Source organism: Protomyctophum parallelum, assembly GCF_964188405.1.
Source record: "Protomyctophum parallelum genome assembly, chromosome: 4".
NCBI classification, from domain to species: Eukaryota; Metazoa; Chordata; class Actinopteri; order Myctophiformes; family Myctophidae; genus Protomyctophum; species Protomyctophum parallelum.
The window spans coordinates 7,632,502-7,650,206 of record NC_139700.1 but is presented as its reverse complement, the minus strand read 5'-3'; the positions used below and the strand labels follow the sequence as shown (position 1 = coordinate 7,650,206).

At 42.7% G+C, this 17,705-nt stretch overlaps 2 protein-coding genes across 2 annotated transcripts in view; both read left to right on the top strand.

Moving 5' to 3' along the window:
* Positions 1–1,487: 1,487 nt before the first annotated feature.
* map1lc3b (microtubule-associated protein 1 light chain 3 beta) lies at positions 1,488–9,737 on the top strand. Its single transcript, XM_083762966.1, has 4 exons — positions 1,488–1,764; positions 5,267–5,322; positions 7,687–7,793; positions 8,097–9,737. The coding sequence occupies exons 1-4, from the start codon at positions 1,725–1,727 to the stop codon at positions 8,272–8,274; spliced, it is 381 nt and encodes a 126-aa protein (XP_083619092.1). The 5' UTR covers positions 1,488–1,724; the 3' UTR covers positions 8,275–9,737.
* A 1,860-nt stretch (positions 9,738–11,597) lies between these two features.
* Positions 11,598–17,705, top strand: part of ccdc135 (coiled-coil domain containing 135) — a gene marked incomplete at both ends in the record, with an annotated part of 10,846 nt that continues 4,738 nt past the window's right edge. Inside the window, 9 exons of the mRNA XM_083764124.1 lie at positions 11,598–11,713; positions 12,488–12,662; positions 12,966–13,091; positions 13,820–14,014; positions 14,478–14,735; positions 15,011–15,229; positions 16,560–16,682; positions 17,006–17,078; positions 17,195–17,323. Of these exons, the coding sequence (XP_083620250.1) occupies positions 11,598–11,713; positions 12,488–12,662; positions 12,966–13,091; positions 13,820–14,014; positions 14,478–14,735; positions 15,011–15,229; positions 16,560–16,682; positions 17,006–17,078; positions 17,195–17,323 (1,414 nt within the window). The remainder of the gene's footprint in view (positions 11,714–12,487; positions 12,663–12,965; positions 13,092–13,819; positions 14,015–14,477; positions 14,736–15,010; positions 15,230–16,559; positions 16,683–17,005; positions 17,079–17,194; positions 17,324–17,705) is intronic.

Sequence of the window (17,705 nt, the reverse complement as noted above, 5' to 3'; positions counted from 1 at the left end):
GTGCTCAAGACATCTGTCTGATATTTCATATTCCATTCTGATTGGCTAACATTGGCTTTTGCAAGTTTGCAGGATTGGCCCGTTTTGAACAAAAAGCCTCAAATCATGACCGCAGCTGGCAATTTACGTGAAATCTTTCACTCCTTTCAATCTTTGTTCCTACTAGGCTGAGGAATATATCCCACACTTTTCACATTGGCTTATAGCGCCACCAGGAGGCCACAACCTGTCCTGCCCTGGTGGATTTAATTTCTTTTTAGATTTTCTGAGCTCAATTGCACCCAAAAACCTGAACAACATTCAGTAGATTTTCTGTGGTCTAGGGTTTTCTGTGCTCTGAATTTCCTGCTGTTTGTGATGTAAGAGCCAGCAAATCCCATACATGTCAATGGGATTTGCCAACAGATGTCACTGTTTTAACTGTTCTTTCTTTAAAGGCTTCCAAAACCTAGAGAAAACTCAAAATCACAGAAAATCCACTGAATGTTCAAAGTTCAGGTTTTTTTGATGTAATTGAGGTCATAAAACCTAAAAGAAAAATGATAAATATACATGTCATTAATGTCATGAAACCTAGCGTTCACTGCCAAAGATGGGTAAATGCAGAGGACAAATTAATGTGCAGTGACAATATCCCATAGGGGTGGGGACCAAATTATTAGTTATTATATGATTATTATCAAGATATCAGAGACACATACTTCCCACAGATTACTAGCGCCCACAAATATGTTTAAAACAATAACAAAAAAAGTGAAAAGGATATCCAATGGATACCACTGTAGGAAAAAAGTCCTATACTAAAAATTCTACTTGAGTACAAGTACAGTAACCAGCTCAGTGGCCTTGTGGTTAGAGTGTCCGCTCCTGAGACTGGGAGGTCGGGGTTCAATCCCTGGCCGGGTCATACCAAATGGGACCCATAGTGCCTCCCTGCTTGACACTCAGCATTAAGGGTTGGATTGGGGGTCAGTCCCTGTGACATACTAGCGTCATGTCCAGGGGGTGTACTTGTACATCAAGTTGCCTCACGCTACAGAAACAGGAGATAGGCTCCTGCCCTATGGGCCTCATGGCTCGGCAAGGCTACTTACTATCTTACAAGTCCAAAAGTATTGCCAAACCCCAACATGTGCTCTCACACACACACACACACACACACACACACACACACACACACACACTATTCCAGTCCCTGAGGGGGGGGGGTTCCGAAAAAATATTTGGATGCACCAGCTCCCCCTGGTGCATTTTGTATTGACCTTCCTTGAACTGTACCCATTCTGCTCAATCTGTTAATACAAAATGTCAATCAATCAACAATAAAGATTGATTGATTGAAGAATGTATTAACAGATTGGAGAATTACAGTACACCTGGAAGTCTGTCTGTCTGTCTGTCTGTCTGTCTGTCTGTCTGTCTGTCTGTCTGTGAGCTGGATGACGTCACGGGTCAGCTGACTGGTTTGTTTTGCTGCTCCAGTCTGTCCTCGGGCGAGAGAAGAACAGAACACAGTAACACACACAAGCAGAAAGGAAACGAACGAACGGACGGAGGCGACATCAGACGACTTGAAACAACTCCGTATTATTTTAAGTTCAAAATATCATAGAAGCCCAACAATAAGTGACACTGTGTCTTACATTATTTAATACCGTTTTCATAATCCCGCTGCTGTCGTCGATTTCTTCAGCTGGAGCGAAACTGGTTGACTTTGACGCAATATGCCTTCAGAAAAAACCTTCAAACAAAGAAGGACATTTGGTAGGTGTTGTTAAACTAGATTGTTGTTTTTATACATACTATAAAGCACAAGTTTACTTGCGTTCCCTCTTTATAACATGGATTATGATGCCATAAAGATAAATTCCATCAATAATCCGCCAGCTAGACAGATCTGTATGTTGTTTTTGTGTGTGGGCTACTATACTAGCCCATCGTAAATGTTGACAGACCAATCTGTTCTCTCTTTGATCAATTTTAATTAGTTTACCTTTTAACAAACATTGTGACACTACTGTTATCTACAGATAGATAGATATACTAGAGAAGTACACTTCGCTTTGTCCAAGGCCTATCTATGATCGTGTCAGGTTTAATATCAATGTTAAGATAGAAAATGTATTAGAAATTATAAATTGCTTTTGTTAAACTTGTAGGCTATTATATCATGTAGCTATTTAAATACAATTTCACTAAATATAATATAGTTTGCTGCGTTGAAAAAAATCGGGCCTTTGTTGTTCTCATTTGCATCAGACTGGTGGTGTTCAGAAAAACAAAGTGGTGTCGAAATGCGGGACAGCCAGGCAGGGAGGCAGAGAGAGAGAAGAGAGGGCTGCAGGATTGGGGGATGGGACTGTTTGCAGAGGTGAAAAGGGGACAAAAAGATAGCGTTTAACATTTTGCTTTTTAGGACTTTAGGATCAAAGAACGCACAGAGTCACAGACCAAAACATGCAGATTGGCTTCTATTGCCCCCAATTTATAGTTGGTTAGTTTAACCCAACCAAGACTGACATGGATTTATTTGATCGATTCTGACCTTTTTGTGTATCTATGACACACAATAAGTCTTGATCCAAGGCTAAGTTAGTTTACACACAGACAGTATATCCACGTGTCAGCATTTTTGCTTGTCTATGTCTGTCTATTTTATTTAAATTCACCAAACACCTAATTGTACCCCTGAGTGGAAGGCTTCCTGCCCCTATGGCGATACCCAGTGGTGTAAACTGTAAAAAGTAACTAAGTAGTGCACATTTACTATTTAATTTTGAGGTATTTGTACTTTACTGGAGTACATGCAATTTCCAATACTTTTACTTCTACTCCAATACATCTCAGAGGCAAATATTGTACTTTCACTCCACTACAACTATTTGAACTTTGACTTTTACTTGTAACAGAGTATTTCCATATTGCAGTTTGATACTTTGACTTGAGTAAAACATGTGAGTACTTTTTCCACCATTGGTCGATACCTAACCTCAGGGCGGACAGACACATACCAACACCTGTTTGCCTGACACTCAATCACCATCCCATGTTAACAGCAAAGAGAGCACCATAGCCTACTATCATTTTTGTTTGTTTTTAGATTTTTGTTTGCATTGTCTCTAGTTAGTACACCACATGTAAAATCCTCCATTTTGAGGTTAAATATAATTTGTGTGTGTCTGTTTAGTGGATTTTTTTAAAGTGCAATTTGCAAATGATTATTCAAAAAGGTGAATGAGTATTGTATTGTACTAAGTAGTTTCACAAATTAATTGATCACGTTTTTTGGGGGGGCATTCCATGGGGTTCCCTACATGAACGGAAAGCCTGACACAGGCAGGACATTCCTCTCTTAAGTAACTACTAGTTCCTGTTTTGTGACCATATTGTTATTCCACATTGAACTGTAGGTAGGTGACTCATGGATTGTTGCGATTGGCTGATATGAGTGACAGTTGAATATTATTTGCATGGTGCAGAAACAGCGTGTCCCTCCCTGCTCTGTGGTTGTTGCTGTGACCTCATTTAAATGTAATCATGTGACTATAACTAAACAATGGGCCCATATTTCATCAGACACTAAATAAACAGAGTTAACTCCGGCAGCAGGGAAGTAGGTTATTGAATTATCTAAATTGAGAATGTTCTCTCTGAACTTGTATAAATATGGCATCACAAGTTCCATCCATCCATTAGATGCCTTTAAGCAAATATGGCTCTAAGATTCATTATGCAGTTACCGGTATGTCATAAACCATTTGAGTGACCTTTCATTTCATTTAGTTAATGATTAATTGATTATGATGGCATTGGATTTTGAAATAATAAATTACCCAATCCTCTACCAAGTCCATGTCCGGCACGTAATGATATATTTAGAGCCAATATTTAGCTGATGTTTATTATGTTTACTTTTACCAGACCAAAGTGCACCTAACCGTAGTGTTATCTGTTGCTGTGGCAAAAGTAATTTAGGAGAAATTACAGTTGGCTGGAAAGGTCAAAGATCTCAGATCTCATGTTTTTTTTGGCAGGTGAACCACCCAATCCGCAGTTGTTCTTTGTCATTTAAAGTAATTATGAATGTCGGAGTCATGTGGCTGGAAACCAGAGCACTTTTTCTACATATTCAAAAATGAAAATACCTGTCCTAAGTGGCATAGGCGCTATAAAAAAAAATCTTTATAGTACTGTACAGTTGCCTTGTGTCTTAACTGTATTATTAAGGCTCATACATAGTCTGGATTTACGGTGGTTAGGTGACCACCGAACTACAATATGACGTCACAAGCCGCGGTGAAGAGCAAACCACCGCCACCGCTCCAGCCCATCTCTCTGTTTTTACTCACCACCGCTCAATGTTATTTCAGCTCCGGTGATCAGCTCACCACCGGAGCGGTGGTCACCTCATCACCGAAAATCCAGACTATGAATAGGCCTTTAGTATATTAAATTATATTGTAATTCACCCAGAGAAACAAGAATCGGAAAAAAAAGAAAAAAAAAAGCCAAGTTGACAACATTTAGGAAACCCTATTCATTACGAAATATCTCTGATGAACTCAGTCAAACCTGATTCATACTTAACCCATTTTGACCTGAGATCAGATTCTAAGAATGTCTTCTAGATCCTGACAGTTTTCTGAAAAAAGCTATGTTTCTATGTCAGTCGTTCTTCGATTTTTCAAAAATAGCAGACCTACAAGCTCGTAGCGCGCCACTCGCTATGAGCTTGTCATACGACTGTCCCGTGCCACTATGAGCTTTGCCTGGCTTGTATATCTTCTATTTTGCTGGGTTTGCTGACAGTTGGACACCATTATTGTATTGAGGACAGAGGAGGCATAACCCTACCTAGATTGATGCTACACGTGCAGAGCTGTAGATCGGTCCTGGTCCTGGAGGATTCTAAATGTAGAGCATGTTCAAACTTGCCTATCACTTTGTCCCACCTTACTTCCCGTTGGTGGTTTTATTGTCTTCCTGTTCACCAACAGATTGATGTATCTCTGCCTCCCACATGTTGTACAGTAAAAATCCTCACTCTTCACTGTTGTTGAAACAATTTGTACAATCTCTGTCTCTGAGTGAGCGTACAGTTAAATGAACACTGAGGATTTTCCAGTGTAGGCACTGTCTTTATGCTAATCTGTCCTTTTCAGTTTGTCAACCTGTCACTCAGTTGGTTAACTCGTCTGCCTTTCTACAGGGCAGCTTTTCTGTTTATCAAACCGTCGCTCAAAGTTTGTTCTTTCTGTGTCCACAGAGCAAAGAATAGAGGATGTGAGGCTGATCAGGGAGCAGCATCCCAACAAGATTCCGGTAAGTTGAAACTCGCAGACAAATGTTATGGTCATATTACCTAGGTATGTGTGTGTGCGCACCCGGTGTGTCTCCACTTAGAAGTGTTAATTTCTAATCACAGCTATAAGAATGTTTTTGTTTTATTTTATTACTCTATGCAATGCATCATAACAACATGCATTGACAAGTAAGAACAAGTTCAGGGAGAGACCGAGGAACCTGCACACCAAACTGAAACTGGCAATGCTTTCCTGATTATTCTGACTGAATTTTATCCTCATCACTTTTCAGAGCTGTTTTTTGTAGGATCTACAGCTATGACGCAATACTAGAGATTTCTTTTGTTCGTGTGCTTTTAGCAGTTGTGACGTTACAACTTCTATACTTGCGAGTAACAGAGAGGTGCGGATGTAGCCCGTTTTCTGTTGGCGACAACTTAACTCTCCGAATCTTCTACATTATTTAGACAATAGACAATGCGTCACGATGTGATGTTTTGTGAGATTGTTGATCTGATAAAAAAACACACACACACACACACACACACACACACACACACACACACACAAACCTCCTGTTGCAGCTGTTAAGCTTGGGAGATAGAATATCAGCACAGCCTCCCATCTGCTGGCCAAATTAGGTTTTTTCTCTTAAATTGATGAACCCATTGAACCCACACACACACACACACACACACACACAGAACCACATGCACGCATGCACACACGCCCTAAACCCACAAGTCTTTAGCTTCAGTGCCCACCATGGCTGATCTCTCTTTGTGTGTGTTGTTTCCTGTTTTTCCTTGCATGGTTTTAAAATGGCTAAGTCATGCTAATTGTTATGACCACCAGAGACCAAAATGTGCTGTATCATTGTAATATGACTCCTTTTAGATGGCCACATTGGAGCCTGGGGGGCGAGGGAGTTCTATGACAGACTGATAATAGCTCTCTGACACCGTCCGTCCGGCAATAGAGAGGAGGAGCTCTCTTACCATATGGAGGTCAACCTGCTTCTGAAAAACAGCTCCCAATTTGTAATGGGCTCTATGCACACAAAATAACTCTTCTTACTTCCGGGGGCGCCTTCCTAACTTCCGTCACAGGTGTTACTGATGATATTAATGAAGGCCCTGTTCCATTCTGGTCAAACGGAGTCAAGGTGCTGCTGCCTGCTATTGTGCATGTGGGCCCACTGGAAACACTCTGCTACACTAGTGGGTTTCAAAATATCCTTGAGTGGGTTCCAAATGGTCCCGTACAGGGTATGTAACTCTTGAGAGTGTACAAATGGAACCAAATGAACCCGTAAAGGTCCATGTGGTTCCATTTGTACACTCTCAGAGTTCAGGGGTCCTTGATATAAAAACGCTTGAGAACCACTGTACACAAATGGAACCACAAAGCCTTAATTAGTATGATCAGTCAGGGGGAGAGAGTTATTGTGTGTGCATAGAGCCTATTGGTGTATAACAGACCTAGTACACTTCACTATCATATGCCCATACTCCTACTGCCTCTCCTATAGTCTTGCGTAGCCAGACAACTATTCCACACTCTCTGAATGCTATATATAGACCTATAGAGTCTACTACAGGAACTACACCTCCGGAAATCCAAGCAAGGGAGCTGCCATTTCGGTTCACGAAAATATATTTTAAAATATCTTTACATTTTATTATTTTATTTCCATTTCTGCTAAGCAGCAAGCTAAATTATGCTTAGATGATTTTGATTTATATTAGGATATATTTGCTGACTTGACTGTGAAGACAAAACGGAAGTGGCGAGGAGGCATCACTTCCACTTTATTGCTTGCTCATCATGGTCAGAGCTTCCGCTCTCCACTGTCTCCAGACTGTATGACGGAAGCATTTGAAAATTGCGAGAGGCAACAGTCGGCAACGCAAGACTACCTCTCCTGTAATGCCTGCAGTGGAACATCTTTGATCAATGTTGCTGGACACACACACACGTCACACACACACACACACACACACACACACACACTGCATACTGTATACTGTTCATCTGTCTGGCATATTGTTGCGTGAGAGAGTAAAAGAAGCTCTGACACGCAGGACACCGGCGTACAACAGAGTATAAATTACGTGCAACCTCATCTCCCTATCCCGCCTCAAGATGACTCGTATGTCATGCAGAGCCAAAACGAAAGGACAGAGATTCTCATAACCACTTAGTAATGCAATACAGGTAAGTGCAGGATGAAAAATAAAAAGTGTGTGTGTGTGTGTGTGTGTGTGTGTGTGTGTGTGTGTGTGTGTGTGTGTGTGTGTGTGTGTGTGTGTGTGTGTGTGTGTGTGTGTGTGTGTGTGTGTGTGTGTGTGTGTGTGTGTGTGTGTGTGTGTGTGTGATTAAGGTGATCATTGAGAGGTACAAAGGAGAGAAGCAGCTTCCTATTCTGGACAAGACCAAGTTCCTGGTGCCAGACCACGTCAACATGAGTGAACTCATCAAGATCATCAGGTACAACTAAAATAGCTTCAATTATTACCATTCAGAACAAACGAAACAGAAAGAAACAACATGTCGGTTTACAGTATATCATTTTTTCCAGACGTAAACAATGATACTAATTATATATATTATAACAATATTTCCTATCACTACTAGAATTTATACCGTTTTGATTGGTTGAAAGGATGAATGAAAATGTACATCTCTTGCTAAACCCTGTGTATTTACAGTGTATTGTTCGTTGACGACAAATAAACAGATTCCTCTCCTCTTCTGACCCCAGTTCCTTGTCGTGTCTCTCTTCCCCACTAGGAGGCGCCTCCAGCTCAACTCCAACCAGGCGTTCTTTCTGCTGGTCAACGGCCACAGCATGGTATCCGTGTCGGCCGCCATCGCCGAGGTGTACGAACGCGAGCGCGACGACGACGGCTTCCTCTACATGGTGTACGCCTCCCAGGAAACCTTTGGAAGTGCCACGGCGGATCACTGAGCCAATGCTCCTGCACCACCACCACCACCACCTGGCCAACGATTGGACATTGATCGTTTTAAACCCGCGGACCCAACTCCGATCCGACCCTCCCTCCCTGCTGCCTTTCCCCAATAACGACGTCTGCTTGCACAGTATCGTCATGTCGTTAACCAACATTGTAGGGGCCACACAGATACATGCGTACATGCCATTGGAGGGCTGCTATAGTTTTTAGCCCTCTACTCTTCATTTGCCAGTTAAAGTAGAATCAGTTGTGGATTAATGGCCTATTCATATTCTGGATTTTTGGTGGTGAGCTGACCACCGAAGCTGAAATAACGTTGAGCGGTAGTGAGTAAAAACAGAGAGAAGGGCTGGAGCGGTGGCGGTGGTTTGCTCTTCACCGCGGCTCGTGACGTCATGTTGTAGTTCGGTGGTCACTTCACCACCGAAAATCCAGACTATGTATGAGCCTTTAACCCTCCGCGGGACATCAGTTGGATGAGCTGTTAGGCCATTCTTCACCCAGAACATTTGCGAGACCCAGTAGCATAAAGCCACGTGTGAACTTAACCAATCATCTATGAGTTTGAGTAGAGAAAGCCATTCATTGACGTGCTGCTACCAGTGCGGTTGTGAGACACAAGCCTTGATCAATAAGAGGTAATGACCAGTTTACTACCGCTGACCTATTCTGTCAAAGTTCTTTGAGTTGAAGGAGGAGGTGGATCGTTCGGCTATCCTCCATCCCATTCATACACACACAAACGCACATCTTCAACATTTGCATATAATCAGTGGTCACGTGATGATCTCAGTCTAAAGTGATTAATAGTCATCAGTTTGTCCACATATGGCTCAGGATAGAGTGATAGAGTCTAAAATGTCTGTCTCTTCACCTCATTTTTTCAACGCGGGACTGTGATTAATTTTCAGGCAGTTTTTTCACTCGCGTCTCCTGGATTCTGTGGAGTTTATAATACGTTTATATACACTTTAGCCAATGGGCAAAGATTACCTTTTCTTTTAATGAGGATTTTAGGAGGCAGGCCCCTAGAGAGAGAGAGAGAGAGAGAGAGAGAGAGAGAGAGATCAAGAGGGAGTGTGTTAAGGATTTATATGCTCACTTCTTGTTTTTAGTCAAGCTTTTTATTGCAAATAAAAGGTAGAAGCTGGGAGCTTTGACGTCGCCTCCGGTATCTGGAACAACTTTTTTGCCCACGACAAATACCAAAAGAAACCAAGTAGATAAATTGAACATGAAATGCCTCTATAGTGTTTGTTTTCGCAGCGTTTACATAACCTTTTGTTGAGTCTTCCTTGGTCCTTCCTTTTGCAGCTTTGATATTTGTCCTAGCTTTGTAGCCTAAAACATTTTAGCATCTTACAAAAAAAATAAAAAATGGAAATGGAAAAGAAGAAACATGGGAAACTGCTATGCTATTGAAACGGCTGATTGTAATTTGAGGAAGAAAAGAAAACCTCAGTGTAGTAGAGTGTACAGATAATATTGATTATATGATTTTGATGTTAATGGGGTTCATTGATTATAACTAGCCTGCTTTGGATGATATAAGGAGTATGTTTGTTTGCACATGTGCAAGTCCGATTATGTTTATGACAATGATGTATCGTGAAGGAATTGAGGGATTTGTTGGGCGAGCTGACGGGCATCATGGCACACCTGTATGACTGTCCGACTTTGCTTGTCTTTGACCCGAAGGCTAGATTTCCCCAAAATATATTTGCATTGCTACTCACAATAGAACCCGTATTAGTGCTATCAGATTTTTTGGGAAACCTTGACCTGCCGACTGATTGTGACCTGGATCACACTCTGGAAGAAAGACCCATTTAGAATATTCTATTGCCTAGTTGATTCTTCTTTAGACTTTATATATATATAGATTTTACTGTTGTTCTCCTATACTTCCTTTTTTTGTTCCCTTTCTGACTACTTAATGGATGCAGGTTTAGTCCTTTTGTTATTTTTTATTTAATGAGATTTTATTTCCTTTGATAAATATGTCTATACTCACTGTCTACGTGACGTACAGGCATAACGTTTCTCAGAACAGTAGAAAGAAACCAATGTGTGTAATGGAGGGTCGGAGCTATCTCTCTGCCTGTCCCTCTGTTTCACAGCCACACTCAAAAACGGCAATATCACAGCCTCTTCTCATGTATTTATGTTGGTATTTTATAAAGAATAAAAAAAGAAATATATATATATAAGGTTTGGTTTACTTGCATTGTTCTGGGGGTGATAATGGAATGATGATGAAGCTTATGCATTTCATAGAAATTACTTGATGTCGGACAACGAAATGTTCATTTTCAATGTTGTATTTACATTTTTTTATTAATTCTAAACCTACGACCACCAATGGTCGTTGAGGGAGTTCCAGGGGGTGCCCAGCTAAATGATGCAAAGTTGGCAACCAAGTGGACTCACTCTTATTAGATCTTCGAACACTTGAGAGTGTAAAATGAAATCATTATGGTTTCATTTTGGTTGGCAGAGGCTGGAAATTGCATAGGTGAAAGGAGTTGGCCTCATTAGGCCCACTGGCAGAGCCTGGCCCAGGTGAAAGGAGTTGGCCTCATTAGGCCCACTGGCAGAGCCTGGCCCAGGTGAAAGGAGTTGGCCTCATTAGGCCCACTGGCAGAGCCTGGTCCAGGTGAAAGGAGTTGGCCTCATTAGGCCCACTGGCAGAGCCTGGTCCAGGTGAAAGGAGTTGGCCTCATTAGGCCCACTGGCAGAGCCTGGCCACTGCCAGAGCCTTTTGTGGTGGTTCTGGCTATGTAGGCTCTACGCCACCAGATGGCGTGCTTTCCTTTCCCGTCCTTGTCTGAAGTGAAACCCTACCGTTGTGCTTGTGGATACTTGCTGATTGGTTGGTTTCTAGTTTTAGGGGAGGGCTTCCGGTGAAAATCGAATAGAATTCTGGGAAATGCATGCATGAATAAAATATAAATATAAATAAAATAGCTGCAATAACGGCAGTGACCAGTCTGAGTCTGACCACTGACCAGCAGGTGTTTCTTTAGCTTTTACCCAGTAGTTCTTCGTCTCCTTGGAAACCGACTAGCCATTCACAGCGCGGTCGTCCCTGCGGCCTGTGGGATTTTAGCTCCCGTTACCATGGACACAGAGTATCAACAACGCTCTGCACATTTATCCTCACAAGGTAAACAAACAGCACGTCTCTCACCCAATACTTGTACAAGTTGTATACTTATTAATTGGTATTATTTAGTAGTGTTTCTACTTTCTATTCTGTATGTATTATTCATTTATTATTATGTATTGTGTTTCTTTTCTGTCTGTAAAGTAGTAGATGGAATCCTTGGCAGAGTCTGTGGAAGGTCTTGAGGGAGAGTCAGAGAACGACTATGAGTTGTCTGAACTGCAAGAAACTCTCTGCAGCATCACTCTTACTCCTGAGCTTCAACTGTAAGGAGGCGGAGGACGCACGCACATACATGCACACACACTGCCTAGATATTTCAATTATTGATTTGCGAGTTTGCAACCTTAGTTTTGACTGATACCTGTCCATTCAAACTCTAGACGGGCCCGCGGCCACCCCAAAGTTATTTGTGCAGCCGGCGAAAACTAGAGTTCTCAACAGGCCCGAAATTTAAGGCCCGGCCTTACCCGGGCCCTCCTCAAACCCTGTACACCCGCTTCCACCCTTAGATCTCCATATATGGAGCTTACCTGTTCTGACATTCCATATGTTGATCTGACCCCCCCATGCCAAAGCACCAGCACTCGCCAAGCAGTCTGCCGTCACCCAGGTGGATGCGTGCACGCGACCTCACCCTCAGGGTGTCTGCCGTCACCCAGGCGGATGCGACCTCACCCTCTATGTACAGCGTATACAGCTTCATACCCTGTATAACATGTATAACGTTATAACGATGCAATGTGACATAGCTCTGCTTACTCAATGCTGTACCGCCTCCAACTGTATACTTTCCCCATTTTCGACTGTTTTTATTATATTTTTGACATTGCATTGGCAATGTAAACGTATGTTTTCTCATGCCAATCATTTTAATTGAATTGAATTGTAATGAGTTCTGAGGCAATGGCTACTGTTAAAAAACCCCCGATATATCTTCTCCAACACTGATGAGAAAACATCAACCTAAACATTGTATGAAATGTGCTATCAAGTCGACTTGATCGATTGATTTGATTGGTTGTTATCTACCCAAATAGTCTTGACTGGACAAAGGAACTGGACCTGTCTCAATGCCCCCCCTCCTACAAGGAAAACGCAACTCGAGAGGATCATCTGTTGACTATCTCTGACAACTTCCGATGTCAGTACACAAACATCTACCCAGACCGCAAGCCTTTACTGCTCTGCCCAGTCAACGAGTGTGGGGTTATGGTAAATAGCCCAAGCACACATGGATATAAATGCACAACATCATATTGTTTCTGACTTTTCTAGTGCATCAACTCTATTATTATTTCCCTTACCCTTCTCACTGTGTACAGTACACACGGTAAACTATTCTGTGCAGATTTAACTGAGAGTTTAATAATTTTCCTAAATGACCAATTACAAGATCTGTGTTTATGCAGTTGAACGAGCATTGACGATTTTACTGTGCAGTATCAGCTCTCTTGCATTCATTGATGATGCATTCATCCCTTTGACATCTCCTGTTTATGTGTTATGTTTATGTAGAAGTTTGTGTCGACCACCCTGCAGCCCACGCTGTTGCCCTACTCGGAGCTCTACGGTTGGAAGGGCTGTGCCTCCTTTGTGGCTGACTGCCTGTCCTTGGAACCTCTGGAGTCTTCTATAGACCTGGTGAGAACCTCTTTACAATACTTTATTTAGATTGGATAGTTATGCATGGAGCATGGATAGTTATGAGAGATGCACGGTTGCACCATTGCAGCCAGATATAATGCTTATGCAGAACATATACTCAACTATTGACAAGCACTGCCAGGAATGGCATCCACATTTTTTGCAAATTTGTCACACCGCTGGTCTGACAAAATTCCCTCTTGGCACAAACTATCCCATGGTCATCGGTGACACACATGCCAAGTCTTAAGTCTTAGTTAATCAGTTGGACAATGCCAGAACAGATTCAATGTCCCAATTGGCATAGTTTGTGCAGGTCATCTGGAGTTCTGTCTCCCATACGTGTTCAATTGTGGTGAGATATGATGATGTATAGGCCACAGCATATGATTTACCGGTACATCACTTATACGTATATAAGTTATATACGTATATATACAATATAAACATCATAAAGCATTTGATTGATTGAATAGTTTATTAGACAGACATGTATAAACAGTAACGGAGTACAGTCAAACATTCAGTTCAAAAGGGATAGTGCCAAATAAAAGTCCTTGTGGCCTAATCAATGTGTGTGTGTGTGTGTGTGTGTGTGTGTGTGTGTGTGTGTGTGTGTGTGTGTGTGTGTGTGTGTGTGTGTGTGTGTGTGTGTGTGCGTGTGTGCGTGCGTGCGTGCGTGCATGCGTGCGTGCGTGTGCGTCACTGTGTTTCTTTGCTGTAAGCCCACATACCTATTCTCCCCTACATGGGTGTTACGGAGCCGGAGGGGCACGTGTTTCGACTTCTCCACCCTGCTGTGCAGCCTGCTTTTAGGTGCCGGCTACAATGCCTATTGTGTCAGTGGCTATGCGGTTAAAGAGATGTGCCTGCTCAACCAGAGCATGCAGGACTGCCCCGTTCTGGTCACAGAGATCACGGTCAGTGTTGTTTGAGTCTGTGGCATAGAATGTGTGTTATTATCAATGTATGACAAGTGTGCACTAATGTACAGTACTTTCAAAACAACACAAAAACAATAGAATACACAAAGAGACATATATCACCGTCGAAAGAGAAAGGAATCAGGAGATGAAACTGATTCAGAACTGGATAAAACAATGTAGCAAATACTCAAGGTAACCTGCAGACTAACCTGTAACATTGAGTGTGTGTGTGTGTGTGTGTGTGTGTGTGTGTGTGTGTGTGTGTGTGTGTGTGTGTGTGTGTGTGTGTGTGTGTGTGTGTGTGTGTGTGTGTGTGTGTGTGTGTGTGTGTGTGTGTGTGTGTGTGTGTGTGTGTGTGTGTGTGTGTGCGTGCGTGCGTGCGTGCGTGCGTGCGTGCGTGCGTGCGTGCGTGGGCATGCGATGATACGCGTGAAAATATTATGCAAATTGTTTGCAGGATACTATTTCTGACGTGAAAGCGCAGGAGAAAAGGTACAGTGTGAGGCCACCCAAAGAGGAGAACAGGTACAGTGTGAGGCCACCCAAAGAGGAGAACAGGTACAGTGTGAGGCCACCCAAAGAGGAGAAAGTGTACAATGTGAGGCCACCCAAGGAGTTGAGGAGCAGCTTTGAGAGGAGACAGGAGCAGAAGAAACAAGAGGAGGTGCACGCCGCGATGCTTAAAGAGCAACACGAGACTCGACGACTACAGGAGGTAATGTTTTGGTGCTGTAAACACAGTATGAATAGCACCAGTCATTTTGAGAGCAAAAGGAACCCTGAGCAACAAGAAGTAATTTGAGCGAGTCTGGTAGATACTTGACACTATGCAAAATGTGAACTGCTTTATAAGGAAGAAAACATCATAAAAGTTGCTACGCAATTTGTAATAAATAATAATGCATTTTCTGACCTTATCTCGACTCTTTCCCCTCCTTTCTCCCATTCCTTCACCTCTATCTGCCTTTCTTCCCCAACCCTTCCCTTCAGGAGCATGAAAGGCCCCCTCCAGACATCTTGCTGGGCCTGCGAGTCCACTGCTGGGTGCTGGTTCTAGCAGGGAGCCGGGATGTCCCAGATAACTTCTTCATTGACCCACTAACTGGGAAGAGCTACTCCACAGCTGACGAGCACTTTCTTGGCATAGAGAGCATCTGGAACCAGCACAACTACTGGGTCAACATGCAGGACTGCCGTTACGGCTGCAAGGTGGGAATAGACGGTTTCAATCTGAAAACTATGTTGTTTGCCGGAAATGGCAAATTTGGCTTAGCTTTTAATATACCGGTACTCATCATCAGAGTATATTTCAGCTATTAACATTATTAACATCTGTACATTTTCTACATTACATCTAAATGTTGGTCTGATCTATGATTCCTAGTGGTCAACAACAAACTTTACATTCATGATACAGTGTGAAGGTTGTAATTTTTCCCTCGACTTGATTTGCAGAGAAATGGCCACATATGACATGAATGCTTTGTGTTAATACCAGTCAGACTCTATTCTGGTCAGTCTAGTACTGCTCATGGACTGGTCTCTTGTGTTAATACCAGTCAGACTGTATTCTGGTCAGTCTAGTACTGCTCATGGACTGGTCTCTTGTGTTAATACCAGTCAGACTGTATTCTGGTCAGTCTAGTACTGCTCATGGACTGGTCTCTTGTGGGCTGCTTGCATCTTGTGCAGACAAGAGTCATGGTCACATCTGGGGCGACTGTGGCTCAGGAGGTAGAGCAGGTCATCCAATGATCCATGGGTCGGCGGTTCGAATCCCGGCTCCTCCTGTCTACATGTCGAAGTGTCCTTGGGCAAGACTCTGAACCCCAAATTGCTCCCGATGTGCTGGTTGGTACCTTGCATGGCTTCCGCCGCAATCGGTGTATGAATGGGTGAATGTAATGCACAATCTATGTAAAGCGCCTTGGATAAAGGCGCTACATAAATGCACCATTTACCATCTGATGTGAAAGTGGATCAGAAGTCAATAGGGTTAAGGAAACTGAAAAGAGCGTTTCTACACTTGATTGGTTTACCACTTGAGAGAGACCTAGCATTCCTTATCTGACATGTCATCACAATGTGTCGTGCTGCAACACGCTGTGAGCTTGTAGATCACGTATTGTTTTTTTTTTTTTATATATATGTTTATTGGTAGTAGGTTTCAACAATTGAGTACAGTTTGAACATACCATTTTTTTCCTTCATTTTCTCCCTCACCCCATCCCTCCCCCCACAGTTATCGTCATTAAAACAATATAAAAAATAACATTTAGATCACGTATTTTAAGCAAATAGATTTGGTGTAGTGTAGAGAGACATTTTGGAGAGGGGCAACGGTCCATGGATAGACAAAGAAGTATAATACTGTGTGCGTGGGTGCGTGTTTGTGTGTTCGTATGTTTATTGTGTGTGTGTGTGTGTGTGTGTGTGTGTGTGTGTGTGTGTGTGTGTGTGTGTGTGTGTGTGTGTGTGTGTGTGTGTGTGTGTGTGTGTGTGTGTGTGTGTGTGTGTGTGTGTGTGTGTGTGTGTCTAGAATATGGTGTATAACCTGGGAGACACAGTCCTGTGGGAGTCCATGCTGTATGGCTCAGCCACCCAGATGCTGATGCTCAACACCAAGACAGAACCAGAGGTGGCTGGCATTGATGACGATGAGGTTTGTGTGTGTCTGTCTGTCTGTCTGTGTGTGTGTGTGTGTGTGTGTGTGTGTGTGTGTGTGTGTGTGTGTGTGTGTGTGTGTGTGTGTGTGTGTGTGTGTGTGTGTGTGTGTGTGTACATGTGTGTGTGTGTGTGTGTGTGTGTGTGTGTGTGTGTGTGTGTGTGTGTGTGTGTGTCGGTGCGTGCGTGCGTGCGCACTTTTCATTTATTCTTACGTGCTGGCCTCCTACTGACCCAAAAGAAAGTGTCAAAATGGGACTTTTCTGTAAATGCAAATCAGTTAACCGTGTACTAATCTGGACCCATGTGTTCTCTGTCAAGGATGAGGCTGAAGAGCCCAAGGTTTTTGAGATGCCCCAATCCTGGGTCAGCACAATCACCATCTCCAAGCCAGGTAGGAACCTACTGATGACCCAATGCTTGGTCGAGTACTAATATCGTGTTTATCTTCTAGGTCATTTTACTGTCCTGGCAACCAGTCCCGGTGTCTCATACAATGATGTCGTTTAGATATGGAGACTCGCTACCCAGGGGGAAAGAAAGTGACCCAGTACCGTAAAGCCAAATTGGAGAGATTTGCACCCTATCTGCTGCCAGATGGACTGGTCACACGTCTCACCACATACAAAGACTTGGAATGTGAGTCTGCAGTGACGTCTTACTTAACCCATTTTGACCTGAGATCAGATTCTAAAAATGTCTTCTACATCCTGACAGTTGTCTGAAAAAAAGCTATGTTTCTATGTCAGTGGTTCTTCGATTTTTCAAAAATAGCTGACCTACAAGCTCGTAGCGCGCCACTCGCTTATGAGCTTGTAGATCTGCTATTTTTCAATAGCAAAAGGGGATACCTAACCATACTATTCAACATGTTTATCCGCTTCTTTCTCTGCATTATTACTCTATCGCACAATGGTGCAGACAAAAACTGATCTACAAGCTAATAACGGATTGCAATTGTGTGTGTGTATGTGTGTGTGTGTGTGTGTGTGTGTGTGTGTGTGTGTGTGTGTGTGTGTGT